At 36.9% G+C, this 19,417-nt stretch overlaps 1 protein-coding gene across 1 annotated transcript in view; it reads right to left on the bottom strand.

Annotated features, from left to right (window-relative positions):
• adam12b (ADAM metallopeptidase domain 12b) overlaps positions 1–19,417 on the bottom strand; it is a 90,665-nt gene that overhangs the window by 40,978 nt on the left and 30,270 nt on the right. Inside the window, 7 exon segments of the mRNA XM_084394329.1 lie at positions 169–338; positions 612–683; positions 1,637–1,702; positions 3,150–3,336; positions 5,891–5,967; positions 8,966–9,029; positions 9,031–9,042. Coding sequence (XP_084250455.1) covers positions 169–338; positions 612–683; positions 1,637–1,702; positions 3,150–3,336; positions 5,891–5,967; positions 8,966–9,029; positions 9,031–9,042 — 648 coding nt within the window.

The raw sequence follows: 19,417 nt of genomic DNA, 5'->3' as shown, positions 1-19,417 counted from the left end.
TAATAGAATATTTTAAATAGAAATCTATATAAATGTACACTATAAATGTCTTTACTGTCTTTTTTAACAGTTTAATGCATCCTAGATGAAAAAAATAATATCATAACTGTTATAACAAAACAGTACATTTAGTTTAATCTGTGTTGCTAGAGCACAAGTTGTTAGTACCTAATAAGTTGGGCGTTATCATGTGGCCGCTGCGGCAGCAGTTTAAGTTTTCTCCAGTCCAAAAATTCATGCAAGGTTGTGAATGGGTCTTGGGTAACTGCACACTTATCGGCATCACTCCACACCTCCAGTCCCACCAGAGCTACACGAATGTTTAGTACTCTGTAAAACTGAGAGAACACATAATATCAAACTCTCTATTCCTTCATGAACTTGGCCCCTTACATCTACTGACAAAGAAATACATAAATCCATCCATATATCTGTTTGGACATCTGTCAATTTATAACCTAAAAATACTCATCTTTCTTTCAAAAGGGGGCTCATTTAAAAGCTCGTCCTTTACCTCAGCAGTCCTACATTCATCTCTGACAATCAGGCCTCTATTTTAGACTTTTAATCAAGGGTTCCTATTCATTTGGGTGAAGAATGGCATTTAATACCTTGTCCACGTAATTGGCGATCTCAGCAAGTCTTTGCTTAACCTTCTCCACATCTTTTCCTTGTTTCTGGAACTGAAGACGGAAAGAAAAGAAAAAGTTAAGATGAGATATATACTGCAACGAGTATAAAATGGCAGTCTAGATGGATTTTTTTAAACAATGCAGGACCTCCTGACTGACAATATCTTCAAATGTCATTTGTGAGGACATAATCAGAAGTGTGTTTAATGGCACACTCTCAAGAGCACTCGAAAGTGACCATTATGGCAGGGTGCAATTTGGAGATGAGTGTGACAGGTAGCCATTGTTGGTCCAGAATTGCTTCCCTATCAGATGTAAAACTAAATAGACTAAATTAATATAAGGGATAAAAAGCCTTTTTATGCAAATAGTTTTGCACGAGAATTGAATTAGCAGGGAGAGAATGAAAAACACAATCTCTCTGTATCTCTCTCTCACACGCACGCACACGCGCGCGCACACACACACACACACACACACACACACACACACACACACACACACACACACACACACACACACACACACACACACACACACACACACACACACACACACACACACACGCACACACACTTTTTAATATACAGACATCTGTGCTGATAACAGTTTCCTTTTCCCACATCCACTTTATACACAACACTTCCTGTTTCCTGTCTGATCATTTGGGAGCATTGCCCTACTTCCTGTCAGGTCCCACCCTCTATATGACCTGCTTTTGGTCTGTCCTACTAAGGTGAAACAAAGAACCGAAACTTTACCGTAACCCAAATACTGCACAATACAATTGGGTATGACTGCACATTTCCCTTGATTTTTCTTTCTTGATGAATCTAATATTAAAGAACTTAGAGTACACTGTGAAAAACAGTTTGATTGAGCGTGTAAAAACACAAAGTATTGTAATATCAATGACTGACATTACACAAAAAATAACTTTTTAACTTTTATAACTTTTTAAGCACCACAATATCTGTCAAACCTGTGTTTCTTTGTTGTCCTACCTCTCTGTTGTCCGCTACAATAATGAGCTCCACATATTTGGTGGTCTTCTGAACATCCCGTTTATGCTGCCAAACAGAAAAGAGCACATCTTAATGTGTGATCAACCCTTCATTACAAACAAAAGTCACCAGAGGGTCCACCAGAGTGTAGTGACTGGATTCATCCCAGTGACTGGATTCATCCCAGTGACTTTGAATCTGTTCACCAAATAACATTCAGATTTGTTCACTAAATCATTCAGTGACCCATTCTGCAGGTTATACCAGTACATTTTGTGTGTGTGTGTGTGTGTGTGTGTGTTATAAGCAACTTGTGAATGAGTCGCTCAATCGTTTCATTAAAACCCACCTGAAACAATTCATATTTTTATTCAAATTTGTGCATACAATACAAATAAAAAAAATGCCCTTTAGCGAGTAACTTTTTTTGTTTAATCCATCTGAAGTGGTCCAATGGAGGATGCTTGACAATTTAAAAAGAGTGGTTACCTCTATGTATATTGCAAAACCACCAGATTTTTATTTTTATTTGACAATATTTGCCTAGGTAAATTATTAATTTACCGTATTAAAACAAAATTAGGGCCGAGATTCAAATCCTTCCCACTGTAAATTGACCTAAAGTAGGATCTTTGAGTGATCTTTCTTCACCATTAAATTCGAACTTGAAATGTGATATTCTGACCGCCCCGCCCCAGTAACGGGATTTCAACCAAGGTGTGGGTGGGTTGTGGTCAACCTCGCTTAATATCGCAACCGATTTTTCAATTTTTGGATGACTAACTCTTTTGTCTTGTTCAGTGCCACTTTAAGTCTTCAAAATCAAATGCTATATTTTATAGTCAGTTGTTGAAAACAAGAATGCAGTCACATGCTTCAAGACTTCAGTTAATGGGAAATATGATGTGCCCTTCACTTTCGTTAATTTAAAAGATTCAAAAACCACCAAAAAACCTCTGAAATGTCCCTTTAACCTTCTTGTAACCTTTTTTGGTTGTTTATAACTTAGACTAGCAGTTCAGTAGTCACCATGGTGACAATATCAAGAGTCTTCATCTCCTTTTGATTTTTTCTTGTCAAATGGACAATGAAAGAGTTTATAACCTTTTGATGTGTCTGCAAATATCAGCACTTATTATACACGGATATCATCGGTTTGCCATTATGTCGAGTGATAACAGCATCTTTTATCTGCTGCTATACTTCTGAATCAATACAATGACGTCTGAACATCTTATTTAGATAGCTCTGTTGAGATAAGAACATCTTCAATGTCAAGACTTTTATGTAGGGATCTTCTGTTATCCTTTGATGTCTCGCCGAGCTTTCTAATCTTGTTTAAGCTTGCATGGGAAGTGAGGGCAACCACAATCCTCTCATCTGCATTAACAAAGACATCACATGCTGAATGATGCATGTTAATTCATCCTCAAGACAAAAAGTGACACTCTCTAAACAAAACATTGTTATTATAGTTGCTACATTGACAGTTGCTGACGGATCGCATTCGTACCCTCGTGCTGAATGATTGTGGCAGTCCTCCAGCGCTTGCATGGCTGACAGTCGATATGTTGTGTCCGTGTCCACAGGTTCCGGAGGGGAAGTGTAGGTGATGTCCTTCATAAATCACATGGGTGTCGTTTGCTGGCTCAAAAGCTGGCTCCACCATCAGTGTTTTATTTTCAAGTAGGATAAACCCTCTGTGAATTGAATGAAGATTTGAACAATTTGAAATAGTGTTTACTGATGCAAAACATACAAAAAATTATTGGCAACTTTTTTGTGGCACTTGCTAAGACAAGCGTCACTACGATTGCTCAAACTTAGTAGTGAAGTGTTTTGTTTAGTGAAAATTTGGTGTACAAGATTTGTGATACAGACAAGAATTAATCTCAAATTTTGCAGCTTGCTGATGTGTTATTTTTTAAAGTGATCAGCGGCCAGATTTACAAAACATTCTTCAGGATAAAATTAATTAACTGCAATTTTTCTTATTATTTTCTAACAAGAATAGCAGTGAGAATTAAGTTTTCTTTTCTTATCTAAATTAAGAATGTTCTTATCTTAAGATTGTTATAAAAGACAAAACTCTTTTAGATTGTTCTAAAGACAGCAATTTGAAAAATCCTGATAAGAATGGGTTTGATTTCCAAATAACTGTGTGGATTATTTTGTTTTTGTACACACAGGAGAACTCCTCATGAAAAAATCTCGACTAATTCACAACAAATGCGTACACATAAATTTGTTCTTAATTTTGTTGTAATGTTAACGAATTTGGAGTATTCTAGAAGAATAACCGTGTGCCCGAGGTTAGTCATTTGCATAAAACACACCCAAACAATCTCCATTTAAGGGCTTTCAGCCTTTTCACAACCTTTCATCACTCTTAGCAAACATAGGATGCTCACGATTAAGAGCGTGGACGTGCAGCAAGATCCTTGAGCAAAGCCAAGTGTGTCATCCTTAAAACCAGTGAACAATAAACACCTTTTATACCCAGATTACAGACCTATACTGTGTTTAACATTGAGTTGATCAGCGAGTCTTCAGCAAGAAAAAAAAAAAAAAATCTCAGCCTGATCCATATTAAGGGACCAATATCATGAGCAGTGAGATCATTTGACATGGGCCAGTAAGCAACCACCTAGCAATAACCTTATAACTAGAACACCATAGAAACAGCATGTAGTAGCAATCTCTTACTAACCAACCATTGCACCATTGCATTGTGTCGTTGGACAAGCGTCACATAGATTTCTTCAGAACAAAAATGCAATTAATCTGTACGGTATAACTTTCAGGTCATTTTATTGAGGTCAGGAAACTTTATTCTCTAAGTCAAAACAAAAAAGATGATGTAAAAGTGAGAAATAATGAAGTCCATTTAGTACTGCAGTGACATAGCTAAATAATATGAAATCTGATTGAGATCTAATTCTAATATAATTATATTTTTTATCAATATAATATCATTGTAAAATTAAAAGCAGATGACCCTCCACCATCTAATAAGCTCTACAGTCAAAAAATGTGATTATAATAAATCCAATTGTTTGTCTTTGTTCTGTTGGGAAATGGGTGGATATGGATTTTTCTGCAGAATGACACTGGATTGTATTCAGTTTTATTTCTCCACCCCGTTCTGTGACCGAGAACTCGCTACTCATCAGAAAGCGAAATGCTTGCATTTTTTAAATGTGTGGATTTACATTTGTGACAAAACTGATATCCTTAATAATATGGCCATGGGTGTAAAAAATAAATTTCGAAAGATATCATTGAGAGATAATTGAATATGAAGGGAGTATATATAAGAGCCACAGTGCCGCAGAATTAGGTTGCGAGATGAAGAGTGAGTTTTCACTTTGCAATATAATAACGAGATATAACAGATGAAAATCTGGAGCCATACTGATGGTTCAAAACAGTGCTTTCAGAAGGAATGATAATTTAAATGATGTCTGATGATACCCTCTTTGCAATTTAAGCTGCTAATATGAAACCCGAAAGTACTGAACAGAGACAATTCAAAAGGATTGCAATTTGATCTACAGTATTGCATATTTCAACATTTTCAGATGTAAAAAGTTCCTCTCACTCCCCCACACCAATGAGGATAAAAAGCCACAAACACATTTATCTCTGCCTTGATTCACAGCAACCTTCTGTGTTCATATATGGCCTTGATATCTGCCTACCTGAAGTGATCATGAAGATAAAGTAAAGACTTTCAGAAGAAGTGTTTGGTAACTACATGCAGAAGACCTTGGGAACTTGGGTTTGCTTCAATCAAAGCACTGGGTTTATCTTTAGCTACCTTTTCTGTTGTAAAAGCCGTGCTTCTCAGAAATTTACTGGAGCCAAATGCTCCTTCTAATTACATTTAACAGCATAGCTGAAGTTTTTCATGACATATTAAATGCTTTCAGTCCCTTTGTGTGCTTATCTTCAGGACAATGAAGCATGGGATGATACTAAAGCTTTTATTGATGTTTAATCTCACGGTTTTATAGTCTCTAAATGAACCTTTACATAGGAAGAGCTGTGAAGTCCACTGGAAACAATATCAAGGCAATCAATGTTTGACAACGAAAGGTTCATAATAGCTTTCCACACTGAAGCACACATGCATTAAACTACTTGTTTAAGGAGTTCTAACGACTTTGAAAGTTAGAACTCAATATGGTTGAAATTATTGCCTTTTGTACATAATGGGATACAGGGATAATACGGTGGTGATTCTGTGCTTACCTGATACCAGAGCATGTACTAAGGCTGACATCAGAGTGGGCGTATCCTTGGACTTCACCATGGTAATAGCAATTAATCTGCAAAAAGAAAAGGAAAAATCTTTTAAAAATATAGTTTAAACCACATGTGCCAAGTTCATACTCTTTGTCTCCATGATGGTTTCATATGGTTTTGGTAAACCTTTTATTCATTTCATGAAAATGTTTATTTTAATGGCTAAAATATCCAACCCGATCTCACGTGGCTAATTGGTACGAATTCATAAGACCTCACTCGTACGAATTCGTAAGATTTTTGCTAAATTGTACATATTTTACGAGTTGCCCAATTAGCATGAATTCGTACGAATGACCTACACCTGACCCTGGAGTCCTCTCTATGTCATTTCCTGTTTTATGGTCTTTCCTGCATCTTTCTGCATGTTAGTCTTGGCTTTTTCATCATTATGATATAGGACAGTTGTATAACCCTACATTTTTTTTTATTTTATGCTCCAAAAGACATCAAAATACATTTTAAATCAGAAATTATATTCAACATAGAAGTCACTATGTATGAATTGCATTTTCTATGTATTTCTGAATAAATTAATCCATATAATAAATAAATCACAAACATATTGTCACTGACCCAACAGTCAGCTGAGTAACTCAAAAACTTGAATTTTGGCTTACAGCTCAAGTTAAAATGGGGTTATTTCCAAAACCAATTAGCCATAAAATAGGATCATTGACTTACTTCCCGTAACTGAGATCCAGTTCAGGTGCAAGATAATGTTGGTCCAATGGGATAATGTAGCATATCGCCACGTAGCAAAAGTAATATTTAAGCAGCTGTCTGCCGATGAAAATCACACATTGCGGTGCCAGTAAGAGCAGCGTCTGCTCTGGTCTATTTTACAGGGAAACTATTCTCCCCTGTTATGGCTGGCACAAGCCCCCAAAGACCTTTCATGTGGAAATACCAATTGGTAGCCACAGGCTGGACCGGCTAACTGCCATCAATCACACAAATGTTCACACATACTCATGCACACACACACACACACACACACACACACACACACACACACACACACACACACACACACACACACACACACACACACACACACACACACACACACACACACAAAACCGTTCAAAAACACACCACTCTGTCAAAAGCAATCAACGCTTGATGGCACAAATCCTTCACATCAAAACATTCTTGTGGCTACCATTTCCACATCTTTAAGCTTAACCAGACCAAGCATAGCAGAGAACGTACCAGAAACAGCCATAGATGGAGGATATCTAAACAGCTAGAGCTAAAAATGACGACTCACTAGCTAATGTCCCTTTTAAATAATACACTAGGCCAGCAAAGTGAAGTCTGAGACTTATATTAGCAAAAGAAGGTAATTTTTCTTTCATAATGTCCTGATTTTAAGGATCACCAGAGAAAATACTAAACTGCTTTTTCTAGGTATCTGCCTTGGATGACAGATCACACAAGTATATGCAAAGAAATTAACTTTTTAGACTGTTTTAGTGAGAATTTTCATACTTCAATATAATACTTGAACAGTTCTTAGAAATTCAACCTAAATCGTTTTATAATCTAACTGTCACTTTTTGATTCAAAGCATAGATTCTGACTAAAGAAGTCTCTCATTGTTATTCCTTTTCCCCCACGATCCTTGGGTTCTGTTTATTTGGATACGATTTTCCATTTTAAAAAATAAGATTGTCAATCAAGAATCTTATTGCCACTCGCACCAAAGCCTTGTCAAATGGGTTTTTACCTATTTCTGATGAGCTAATCTTTTAGAAAACCTTGATATTTTTTTAGTCCTCCTCAGCTTTGAAGACAAAAGATTGTTCATGGTTATTTGGACAGGCTTAAACGATTATAAATAAGAGCTAAATATGCCCAGCAGGAATAATATAGTCAAGCCTACACATGTGTTATTGGGAAGAGGGGGGTGGTAACATGTTGTCAAAGCTGTCAGTTGCGGTTCTTAGCACTAGTCTAATTATAAAAGTACAAAAGACCCAGTAGACAATTTAAATCAGGCCTGACAATAATGTCAACGTGCTGTCCTTGTGTCAACATCACATCACAGCAAGATTAATCAGCTTTCTGTCAAGACGGCCACTGGGGGACCAGCCAGTGCAGTTTAACTTCTGAAGATTTTTAAGCACTACATTTTACAACAATAGGAATGGTTCAGCCAAAATTAAATTAAATTCATCCTCAAATCTTTCCTAAACTTTCTTTCTTCCGTGGGACACAAAATAGTTGAATGTCCAAACTGCTCTTTTCCATTCAATGAAAGTTAATGGTGACCATGGCTATCAAGTAAGATTTTCAAGATTTTCTGCAAAGTCTCAGTCTTGTTCCAGTTTCAGTCTGTTCCTCACATAAAGCGATTGGACACACTTTAGATTAGGGTCAAATTCTCACTATTAACTAACTATTAACTACGACTTTTGCCTCAATAAACTCCTAATTACTGCTTATTAATAGTTGGTAAGGTAGTTGTTAGGTTTAGGTTTTGGGAAGGAATTGGGTAGCATTAGGAATGTAGAATAAGGTCATGCAGAATAAGCTTTTAACATGTGCTTTATAAGTAATAATAAACAGACACTATCCTAGTAATATGCATGCTAATAAGCAATAGTGAGAATTGGACCCTAAACTAAAGTGTTACCAAGCTATTGTATGACTTCTGAAGACTTAGATAGTGCTTAAGTATTATGTACCACTTTTGTGAAATTTTTTCAATACTTTATCGGCTGTGATAACCTTGACAGTCTTTAGTCACCATCCTCTTTTCACCGTATAGAAAAGAGTAGTTTGGTCTTTTGACTTTTTTTTTTGCTCTGCAGAGCAAAGAAAGTCATAGAAACATGAAAGGGTGAATAAATGATGACAGAAGTTACATTTTTTGTGTGAAGTAACCCAGAAAAGTAGATGCAAATTTATTACAGTTGATCTGATTGATTGAGCCAACAAGTAAAAGCCAGTCCAATATCTTCCTGGGATGTGTGTGTGCCGAATGATAAACGTGAGTGAGACTGTTTGACGTACCGTAGAGTTGTGAGTGCTCTTAACAGTTTGTCCATCTTCCCTGTAATATGTCTCAGTATAATCTGGCGAACAGGCCGCTAGAAGAGAAAAAAACACACACACACACACACACACACACACATACACACACAAAATCTATTCAGCATTGCATCAGCATCTCCTTCTTCCCTAAAGTCACTATTTTTAAAGGAGAATATTTATACCAAGTTTATATTTTAATAGTAAATGAAAAATGAAATTCTCAAACATGAAATCAAAAAGCCATTTTAGACTCTTTTTAAGCACTGTTACATTTCACTACAGCATGCTAACCAAATTCATCTTGTTTAATGCCCCAAATTTGCAGAGCAGATTATGGAAGTATGTCAGACAGTAAGTGGAGAGTAAACTTGCTTTTGGAGATGCACATAAACAGGAAATGTGGGGCACCGGATGTGTTGTGATTACTGGAAATGATCAACAGACCCGCCAGATCAAATGATGACCCATCTAAACATATGTACATGAATACAATGGGATCCAAAAGTCTGAGAATACTTACAAAAATGCTATAATTTGCCTTTTTCAAACATTTTGATGGAAAACGTGGAGAAAGCACATCTAAATCTGTACAAAAAGTGATGAAAATCAAAAAATGTTTTTACTGTCACATCAATTTCATTCTTATTTGGTAAATTACTTTTTTTTTTTTTTTATCCTAAAACTGTCTGGTTTAAATATTATTTTGAATCCCAGATTTATGAACCCCATTGTACATAAAACCACCTTTCCAGTTGAAAGGCTGTCCTGGTTGAGTATATGTGTATACTGTTTGTACCGTTGAATAAAGTAGCTTATGGGAACTCAGGGGGAAAGGATGAGTTGTGTCGCAAGTATTGAGTGTGTGAATGTGTTTGTGTGTGTGTGTGAGTGTGTGTGTGTGTTTGGTATGTGGCATGTCAAACTCAGCTAAGACATTGCTGAAAGAGATGAGAGTGATATGTGACATGATGAAATCCAAATGTAATCAGCTCAGCTTAAAGGGCCTGTGTGTGTGTGTGTGTGTGTGTGTGTGTGTGTGTGTGTGTGTGTGTGTGTGTGTGTGTGTGTGTGTGTGAGTGTTCCATATTCTGAAATCCTTTTAGAGTGTTTTGTTGTAATCTAAATATAAGCAAAATTTAAATAAGCTATCCTACTTTAAATTATATACAAAAAGGGACCAGCAGCAGTGCTAAAAATAAAAAAAATGAGGAATTTTAGAGAATTATTCTCTACAGCCCAATGTATTTTAAGCCCAATTTAAGTGTTTTCAGCATTTTGTACTTTTTAAAAATGCTGTAAAGTAAATAACAATTCAGCTGACTAAAACCTAAACGCACCACAAACCACAAACGCACACACGCACACACACACACCTCATATTTCTCCTTTGGGGTAATGTATGCCATAATTATACCCTTGTATACATACACATTCATCAAATGAACATCAGGATATGAAAACAGATCCAGTGTTTGTATTCTTCGGGCAAAACTTCATTTTGAATTCTCCTCATGAACCTGCTTGGTTTAGACCTTGGGCTAACGTATTAGTAAAACACACCAGCTCAGCTCCCTCAAGTACTGACTCCATGGTTGCTGTGAGACCCATTTTTGGTTTAATGTCATTAGGCCATCCTTCAGTAATGACAGCACTTCAGTCCAATTCCCATTCTCCTCGATTTGATCCACATGCCAGTGGAGGAACAGTTTGTTGTTTTGGAAGGAACTTCAAAGCCTCTAGTCAAAAGGCTTTGATGTTCTCAGGGATGAACTGGTGTGACAGCCATCCGAATCCGAATCCCAAAAGTGGCATGACTCCCTCAGAGCCACAGAGCGATGAGCAAGGGAATGTGGGAGTTCGTCCACAGGGAAGTGGGAATCATAAAAGGATGGCTGAACGTGGTGTAATATGCCAATTAGGGTGGTTACAAAAGAAAAAGTCCACTAAGGACTCAAGTACGAAACCGCCCTAGAGCAATCTACACCATGTTCGGAAATTGTAGGCCTTGTAAAAGGCCACCAAAAACTCAAAAACGTACATGTAGAACTCAATGGAAGCTAATTTACGCCTCTGAGTACAAGAGTAAAAGGTAATTGTGAGTTGATGTTTAAAAAAGTGCAGCACTTTAAAACACGCATCTCATTTATTTAATTAAATCACAAACTTTGCATTTTGAAAACGCACTTAACCATATCACAATCAAGGTTTAATTCCTATTAATCATGCAGCTCTAGTTTAGAATAAGAAATAAGGTCATATTGTGAGAAATAAGCCTTCATCGACTTTTGATTCTGTATTCTATTTTATTCTAAGGTTTCCTTTTTTGATTAACATTTGTATATTTTTGCTCATTTTGCACAAAACGGTTACAAGAAACAAAGTTGCAAGTGTGGCATATAAAGTTGTTTAGAGACATATAGTCACACTACAAGATATAGTCACATTGCAAGAAATAAAGTCGCAACTGTGAGATACGAAGTTGCAAATAGGAAAAACAATGTTGCAATTGTGATGTATAAAATCACTTTGAGAGATATAGTCAAAGTGCAAGATATTAAGTCACAATTGTGAGATACGAAGTTGCAATTATGAAAATCAAAGTTGCGATTGTGATATACGGTATAAAGTCGCTTTGTGAGATATAGTCACATTGTGAGATATAAAGTCAAACTGCAAGACATAAAGTTGGAATTGTGAGATATGAAGTAGCAATTCCAAAAAACAAAGTTGCAATTGCAATAAAGTCGCTTTGTGAGACATAAAGTAACACTGGCAATTTTTTTTTTTTACTCTGTAGCATAAATAATCTTCTGTAATAAACTTCATGTGCCACACTTCTGTTTAAGTTGCCATGTTTTGCCTGAAGACATTCATGTTGTAATGTATTCGGAGTGAGGTGAATTAATTAGGGGCTTATACTGGATAGTCTCCTGCCATTAACTTTTACTGTTACTATTTTAATAAATGATGTTGTGAACCATTTTGATGTCTTAAAGTAGGTAATGCATGTCGTCCCATTAACTCTGACTACACAGCTTCCTCAGTAAGCAAAGGCACAGTGACCCACAAAAGGGTCTTTGATAGAGGGCAATATGAACTTTCTCACAGACAGCATCGTAAGCACTTCAGTACTTATAAAGACATTCACTAACAAACCGGCAGAGAAGTGCAACTTCTAAAAAGGCCAGAAAGTAGTGCTATGTGTGTGCGTGTTTGTACATTTTAGTACATCTTGATTCAGTGTCTTGAGATATGAAGCACTGAGCTCCTCTAATCCTCTACTCAGTCTCCTTGAAATCCCAGAACAGATCATACAGAGGATGGGTGAAAAGAGGTAAAACACACTTAGAGGAATCGAGCAGTGTCTAAAAAATACTTACTTGCTCCACTACAATAACTGTACTGACCAGCTCTTGCATACACAGCATGTTTATTTATTTCCTCAGAGTTTAGATACATCAAACACTCATTATAAGACCACCTCAGGTGGATTTATTTTAGAAGCTAATTTATTCTGAGAAAAGTAAATAAATGAAGAAATGTGTAATATAAAATGCCTCCATGTATACAGTAAGTAGTCTTTACGTACAATGGTGCCCATTGTGACAGAAATCATATAGCCATCGATCCCTGAAATTTCACAACCTGCTGACTTCCATTATAGAGATGATAATTTAATTACAGGGTTGTTCGCAGAGTCATGTTAATAGTAATACATATTGATGACAACTTAGAAATTCATTAGATTCTGTAGAGAAAAAAAAAGATTTCTCACCCGGTTACAGTGACCTGTGACAGAGAAAAGACCACAGTCTTTTTTGTGACAGCAGAACAATGACAAATGATGACAAAATGATGGATGTATAATAAGGGTCCTGAAGCAAAAACAGTTGAGAAACAGGTCTTTACCAATTTATTAGCTTTAATACATAATGGTTCTGTCATATTTTGCCATAATCTGAGTCATGTAAATACCACAATACAGAGATGATACCAAATGGTAATGTCAGGGGTTGCATGTATAGTGAAAACCAAGGATGATGCGTGACAGAATGAATGATTTTGATACTTTTTAATAAACAGAAACCAGAAAGCACTACACACAGGAATGTAACATTAACACTGAGGAAGACTGAAGCCTTAAATACACCGAGGATGATGGTTAACAGAACTGGGAACAGGTGTGGACTAATTAGAAACCATGGAAACAAATGAATGACTAGAACTCAGACAAATGGTGACAATGAGACTATAAACAAAACAAGACAGTGAAACAGAACATGAGTGTGACATACATGTAATATTATGGGACTTTAATATTATTAATCATTTTACATTTTATGTTTATATTCCATCCATAGAATTTACATGGCATTTTAAAGAATATCATGATATTCTCAGGGAACATCCCAATGGCACAACTATTTTAATCTGTCCCCATTCCAGTGTAATTATACATTTAAGTACTGAGTAATAGTAATTAATTAACATGTACTTACTATAGGGTTAGGGTAGGATTAGGGTTTGGTTTAAGGTTAGTTGCATGTAATTATGCCTAATTTATAGTTATTACTATAGTAAACCAAGTGGCATAAAGTGTTACCAAATTCAATGGCACATATTCAAAAAGACATAGAAATTGTCCACAAATCACAAAATTGTTGGTACTTTTTTTATTAGTGAAGCCCAGACTTCATACTTTTTAACCCATCTATTCTATTAGGCTGTTAATTGACTCCATATCGGACTAATATGGTTTTAACAGTCAGGGGACAAAATCAGCTATGAAATGTTTGAAGTCTCGCTAGAGGAGAGAGAAAGTGCAAGAGGTCTTGAACATCATTTGGCCCTTCTAATTAGATAGCTCATTGCCCTGCTGGAAATGAAAAGTGCCCATTACGGCACTTTCTGACACTAAAAGGATCTAAAATGGACACATAAGTGATAACTGAAACAGAGACTGAAACAGTGTGAATGGAGGTTTTTTTTTTTTTAAAGCACTATTTTTGACTTGATGTGCCATCTTAAAAACATGATGCATGTGGTGTAAGATGCTGAAAAAAAAGTGAGACCTGGTTCTCTTTTGCTTTTTCTCTCCATCTTGCCATTTTAAGGTGGTAATCTTGTTTATTTTCTTGTTTAGTTTCTCTCTCTCTCTCTCTCTCTGGTTTGAAGCGTGTTATCAAAGCAGACACCAACATTGAAAAAACTAAACCATCTCTCTCTCTCACACACACACACACACGCACACGTACACACGAGAATATGGCTGGTCTGAAGGCCTAATTCTATTTCCATACATTGCTGTGTCTCCAATTGATTTAGCTTTCCACACAGATTCACAACACAAGATTCACGTAACTGGATGAGATGGGGGAAGGTTGAGGATGAAGGACAAGATAAAATTCTCCAGGCCGAAGAAATATTTCTCTATATTCTCACTGTATGGGTGCAGTAAGAAATGTCAAGTCTCTACATTCTTAAACACCAGCTTTTACTTAACACAAACACAGACAGATGTAATAGAAGTACATAATGTATAAGAATGGGGACTTTTTAAAGATATCGCATTAATGCATGCAAGTAATTAAACCCTTGTTTATATGTTTAAATATGTTTAACGTTGTTTTTAAACGGCATTAACACATTTATTCAATTTGACATTATAACAGTTAGATGATTGAGAAAGACTCTTTTTATGGGTAGTTTATTTATAAATCAAAGCTACACAGGGCGTTTAACAAAAGTAAAGTGATTTGTCATTAAGGTTATGCTCAATATCTAAAATAAGACCAGGGCACCATCATCCTTATCAAACATCCAAACATCAAGCAACTTGCACTGACATATTTTAAAATATGCCAGTATCATTGTTTTGTCTCAAGATGCATATTAGTAATGTTTTTTTGTTTTTTCTAAGGCACATTTAAAAAAGCTACTTAAATGTCCTAATTGAACTAAGGTCTAATCCTGGCTTAATCTAAACCCTGACTGTGAAATCAACCAATCAAAACCTGTTACTTTTTTTCCACTTTAAAACACAGCAAAAATACTAATTAAGAACTTTGTATTAGCTTTGCAATTTCCCTTTCTTTCTCACTCCTTTAGAGAACTTCCTTCTGTGGTTTCAGTCATGTGTGTCATGCCTGTCAAAACTCTTTCCTGTAGCTCAAACAGTAGAGCATTGGCGCTTGCAACACCAAGGTCATGGGTTCGATTCCCAGGGAAAGCAAGAACTGATAAGAAAATGTGTACCTTGAAATGCAATGTAAATCGCTTTGGATAAAAGCGTCTACCAAATGCATAAATGTAAATGTAAACTCTGTGTCTGTATGTGGAAAGATCTCAGGAAAGGCCAGCTCCTTTGGACTGTTTTCAGGCTGGTGTTTTCAACCTGACTGTTAAAACCATATTAGTCCGATATGGAGTCAATTAACAGCCTAATAGAATAGATGAGTTAAAGAGTATGAAGTCGGGGCTACACGTTACATTTATTTAATATAGTAATAACATTAAATTAGGCATGAGGCATAAAGCATTGCTTTTGCACATTGTTTTCTCAGCTTTGTGTTGAAAATCATTTTTTTTTAAATAAAACTTACCAACATTCAAGTGTTGATAAAAAATAATTCATGAAGCTAAAATACATTTTTTTTTTTTTTTTACACTGTTCTTTCTTTTGATATAATAGATATGCATACAACAAAATATGCTGGGGGCCATGCATGCAATTTTTGTGAAAATGATAAAAAATGCTGGCGGTGGCTTAATATCAGTTAATATCAGTTAATATCATACAGTTAGGCAATATCACACAAACAAGTGTGATACGCACATGTTCAACAAACAAGATAAGATTTTATACTCAAAAACTAACATTTAAGACACAATATTTCCAATTACTTCAACTGAAATATTTCCAAACAAAGCCAGATTAAAAAAAAAAAAAAAAAACGCCACAAAGCGACACACACTAGACTGGTGTTTCGTTGCTGAATGAGTCAATGTTTTTAGTTGATTCAATGACCCAATAACTTGCCGCCACCTACTTTGTAAAACATCAGCATCAACAACAGACCATTTTAATCCCATTCTCAGACCACTTTGCTTTTACACCCCTCCCACAACCATATTTTCACAATATGCTCCGCTGCCTATCCTGGTCCGTGTCTAATCTGAGCTCTGAGGACCACATCACACCAACAGTTCTGCACGGTCTACCCATCCATTACAGAAACAGCACTGCAAGTCTGGAAGTTTATACTTAACGTTTCTTGTTGTGTTAACTGTCATAGAGGCAGCCAAAGCAGATCACTGAACTGTATAGACATTGAATGATCCTAGTAAGGAAATCTTAGCCCAGAAACCCAGGAGGGGTGAAACTTTCATGATCATTAAGAACTTCTTCAAACCAAAGATCTCCTACTTCACTAGTTGGGGAGAAAAGGGCATTCACACTGCTCTTGGCTCTAGTAAATATGTGCTATTTCTCTGTGCCGGTTTCCACGTCATTAACCGCTTCCTCTGTCAATTTTTTTCTCTCTCTAGGTCTCCCTAAAGATTCACTGATGCTTCTGTACTAGTTTAATAGAGTCTCCTCTTCGGCTCATTACACAGATCTGACCAACCTTCTGGCATCTTCTGTTCTATCTTATTTATGACGGTACATCTGATCTGTGTACGATTAGTCAGACTGCAAGAGTGCATCTGCGGTCACAGGATGGCATTCTATTGCTTTTTTGTCACAATGTAAAAGAATCAAGTTCTTCGCGAGCAGTAAGCCTAAGAGCAGTGTGTGTAATGATTGTGAGTCTTTAAAACATCTGTGAATAATGCAGTAGAATTGTGCACTGCAGAACATTCTTCATTAACTTATCCAGATGCCTAGCAAGAAAAACAGCTAGCAAAGCTTTTGTTTGGTCAGCTTGCTGTTAGCTAGTGTCGAGCAAAAGTAACAAAGACAGATGATAGAGGCAGAAGATGAAAAATGAGAATACTTCAGGAGAAAACAAGAAAAAGGCTCTGTTTATACCTGGTACCCAGCTAACAGGGAACATTCTCAGAACTTTGTAGCGTTCTGACAAGGTTTTGAATGTTCAGATAACTTAACTCTTACAGCGCCTACATTTTTTATCACAAAACGTCCATGGCCCCCTAAATATTTAGTTGTATGAATATCTGAACATGCAATATATCAAAAGAAAGAACAGAACCTCTGCTTTTTTTAATTCTAGCTTCGGTCATTGTTTTTTGTCAACACTTGAATGAAGGTAAGTTTCATAAAAAAGTTTTCTTTTTCATTTTGAACAAAAAGCTGAGAAAAATTTATTTAAAAAATGCTTCTATCACTTGTCTCTGCTCCTTTTTTTTGCCTGTATTTTGATCCGGAGACGCTCTACTCTTTCAGAAGTTGCGTAAAATCGTTAGCCTGGTAATACCAAACTCTGCTACTTCGCTTTGCTTCGTAGACAGAGTCTGGCATGGCATAATTGAAAAGCGTTTTCTTTCTCGCGGGGAGGCGCTTGTCTGAAGTTTAAAATCATTGGTTCCCGTAAAGCCAATCACATAACGTTTGGTTATGGCGTGTGTTATGCGCATGCTGATGCTCAGCCGCATCTAACTTCCACTGTAAACACATGTAGTATGATGAAAAAAAAAACCATCGAGCGAAATACCGGAGTGAACATGGCTTTTGCAGATTATGTGAAGTAAATCTACGCATCCACGGTACAATCAGCGTCTACGTCACGGCTCTCAGCCCGCCCTCTGTTCGTTGATTGGCCGGCTGTTTTCAGGCCGGAGGAAAACGGAAAGCTATTACGCTGTCTCAGACTGAGTACAGAAGCGAAATGAAATTGAGCGGAAGTAAGAAGTCTGACGTAGTCAGGCTATAAAATCGTCCCCTAAATAGTGAAAATACGGAAAGTCAGAGTATTATGGCGGGTAAGTGTTGTCTCATAAATGATGGAAAATTACGTCAGTGAGATGTAGGGAGGAAAGAGTTAATGGGAACGTTATCAAATGGTTCTAAGAACATATTTTGTGTTAGCTGTGAAACACCCATCTCGAAAGATCTGATCAGAAGTGTACAGCACTAAGTGTAAACACGGTACAAAACGTTTTGTGATCAGATCAATGTACACTCAGAGACAGATAAAAAACTTGTTGTGTACTTTGTAGAGTAAGTAAATGTAAATTTTGAGGTGCAAGTTCTCAATGCTACAACAAACGTACTGTAGCTCCCAGCAGGACCTATCAGCTTCCTGTGAATAACTTCCCTTTGGATAATACTCAGATCATTGTTTGTCAGCTCTCTCTCTCTTTCTGAAAATCCCCTTGTTTTTCACTGGAGCGTTTCCTCTATTTTTGCTGTTACTGCAACCGGTCGATAAAAAAGAATCACTTCCTGGTTTGACTGTTGACCTTCAGTGATGAGATCATGGAGCGGTCAGTTGCTAAAGACTCCTGGGAAAACAAAGTGAGGCTGGATGGCTGTGAACCTGAGACCTTTAAAGCTTCAGTGCTCAGTGAGGAGAGAAACTCAAGCTAGGTTTTCAACAAGAATGAACTATGCTCACAATCTAGCATTTGATGCTGTAAATCCGCACTGAATATGCTAAATCATGTTTTTAAATGCTGAAAAAGCCTCACTATAAAAATCTCTTATACCCTAGCTTTATATGGAAATAAAAATATAAGTATTTTTCTACAAACCAAGACATTTTTAAAGAAAGATTTAATAATTTTATTCAGCATGGATGCATCAAGAGTGACAGTAAAGACTTTTAGGCTCAATCCCAATTCACCCCTTGCCCCTACCCCTTGGCCCTACCCCTCTGTTTTGCGCGTTCCCGTGAAGGGGTAGGGTTGTCTCAATTCTCTTTTGGTTGGAGGGGTAGGGGTAAGGGGAAGGGCCAGATAGCCCTTGAAACGAAGATTTTTCGGGACCACACTTCAAACGAAGGGGTATGAAAAATGTACCTGCATACACCGGCTACAGAGGCAACATGACTGCCAATAATCATTTTCTTTGTCACATTCAATCTTGTTCATATTTACGGTCATGTTCTTCAAAGAAACGGTTGCAAAAAAACGCTAAAGTTCGTTAACAATATGACGCGTGTAAAAAGCAGTTTGAAGCGGCGTGGACGCGCGAATGAGGCGAATTCGCGTCCACCGCGCCGCGCTAAACGTCTCATTCGCGCCGCAAGACCTCCAGACGCGCTTAAACGCGTCTTAACATTGAAATCACTCGCGCCAGACGCTCTATTCACGTTTGGTGTGAACGCGGCAGTAGGCGTCGAAGATATCGTCATCTCCGTTGTTTTCTGCGAACTTCAGAAGAAAAATGCAAAAAATAGCTGTAACTCGCGCAAGACTACAGCTGACGACGGCATCTTGGAAGTTTGTGATAAACATTGGCGCATTTCC

This window comes from Rutilus rutilus (genome assembly GCF_951802725.1).
Source record: "Rutilus rutilus genome assembly, chromosome: 21".
Classification (NCBI taxonomy): Eukaryota; Metazoa; Chordata; class Actinopteri; order Cypriniformes; family Leuciscidae; genus Rutilus; species Rutilus rutilus.
Note: the sequence above shows the minus strand (reverse complement) of the source record. Positions and strands in the feature narration are given on the sequence as shown.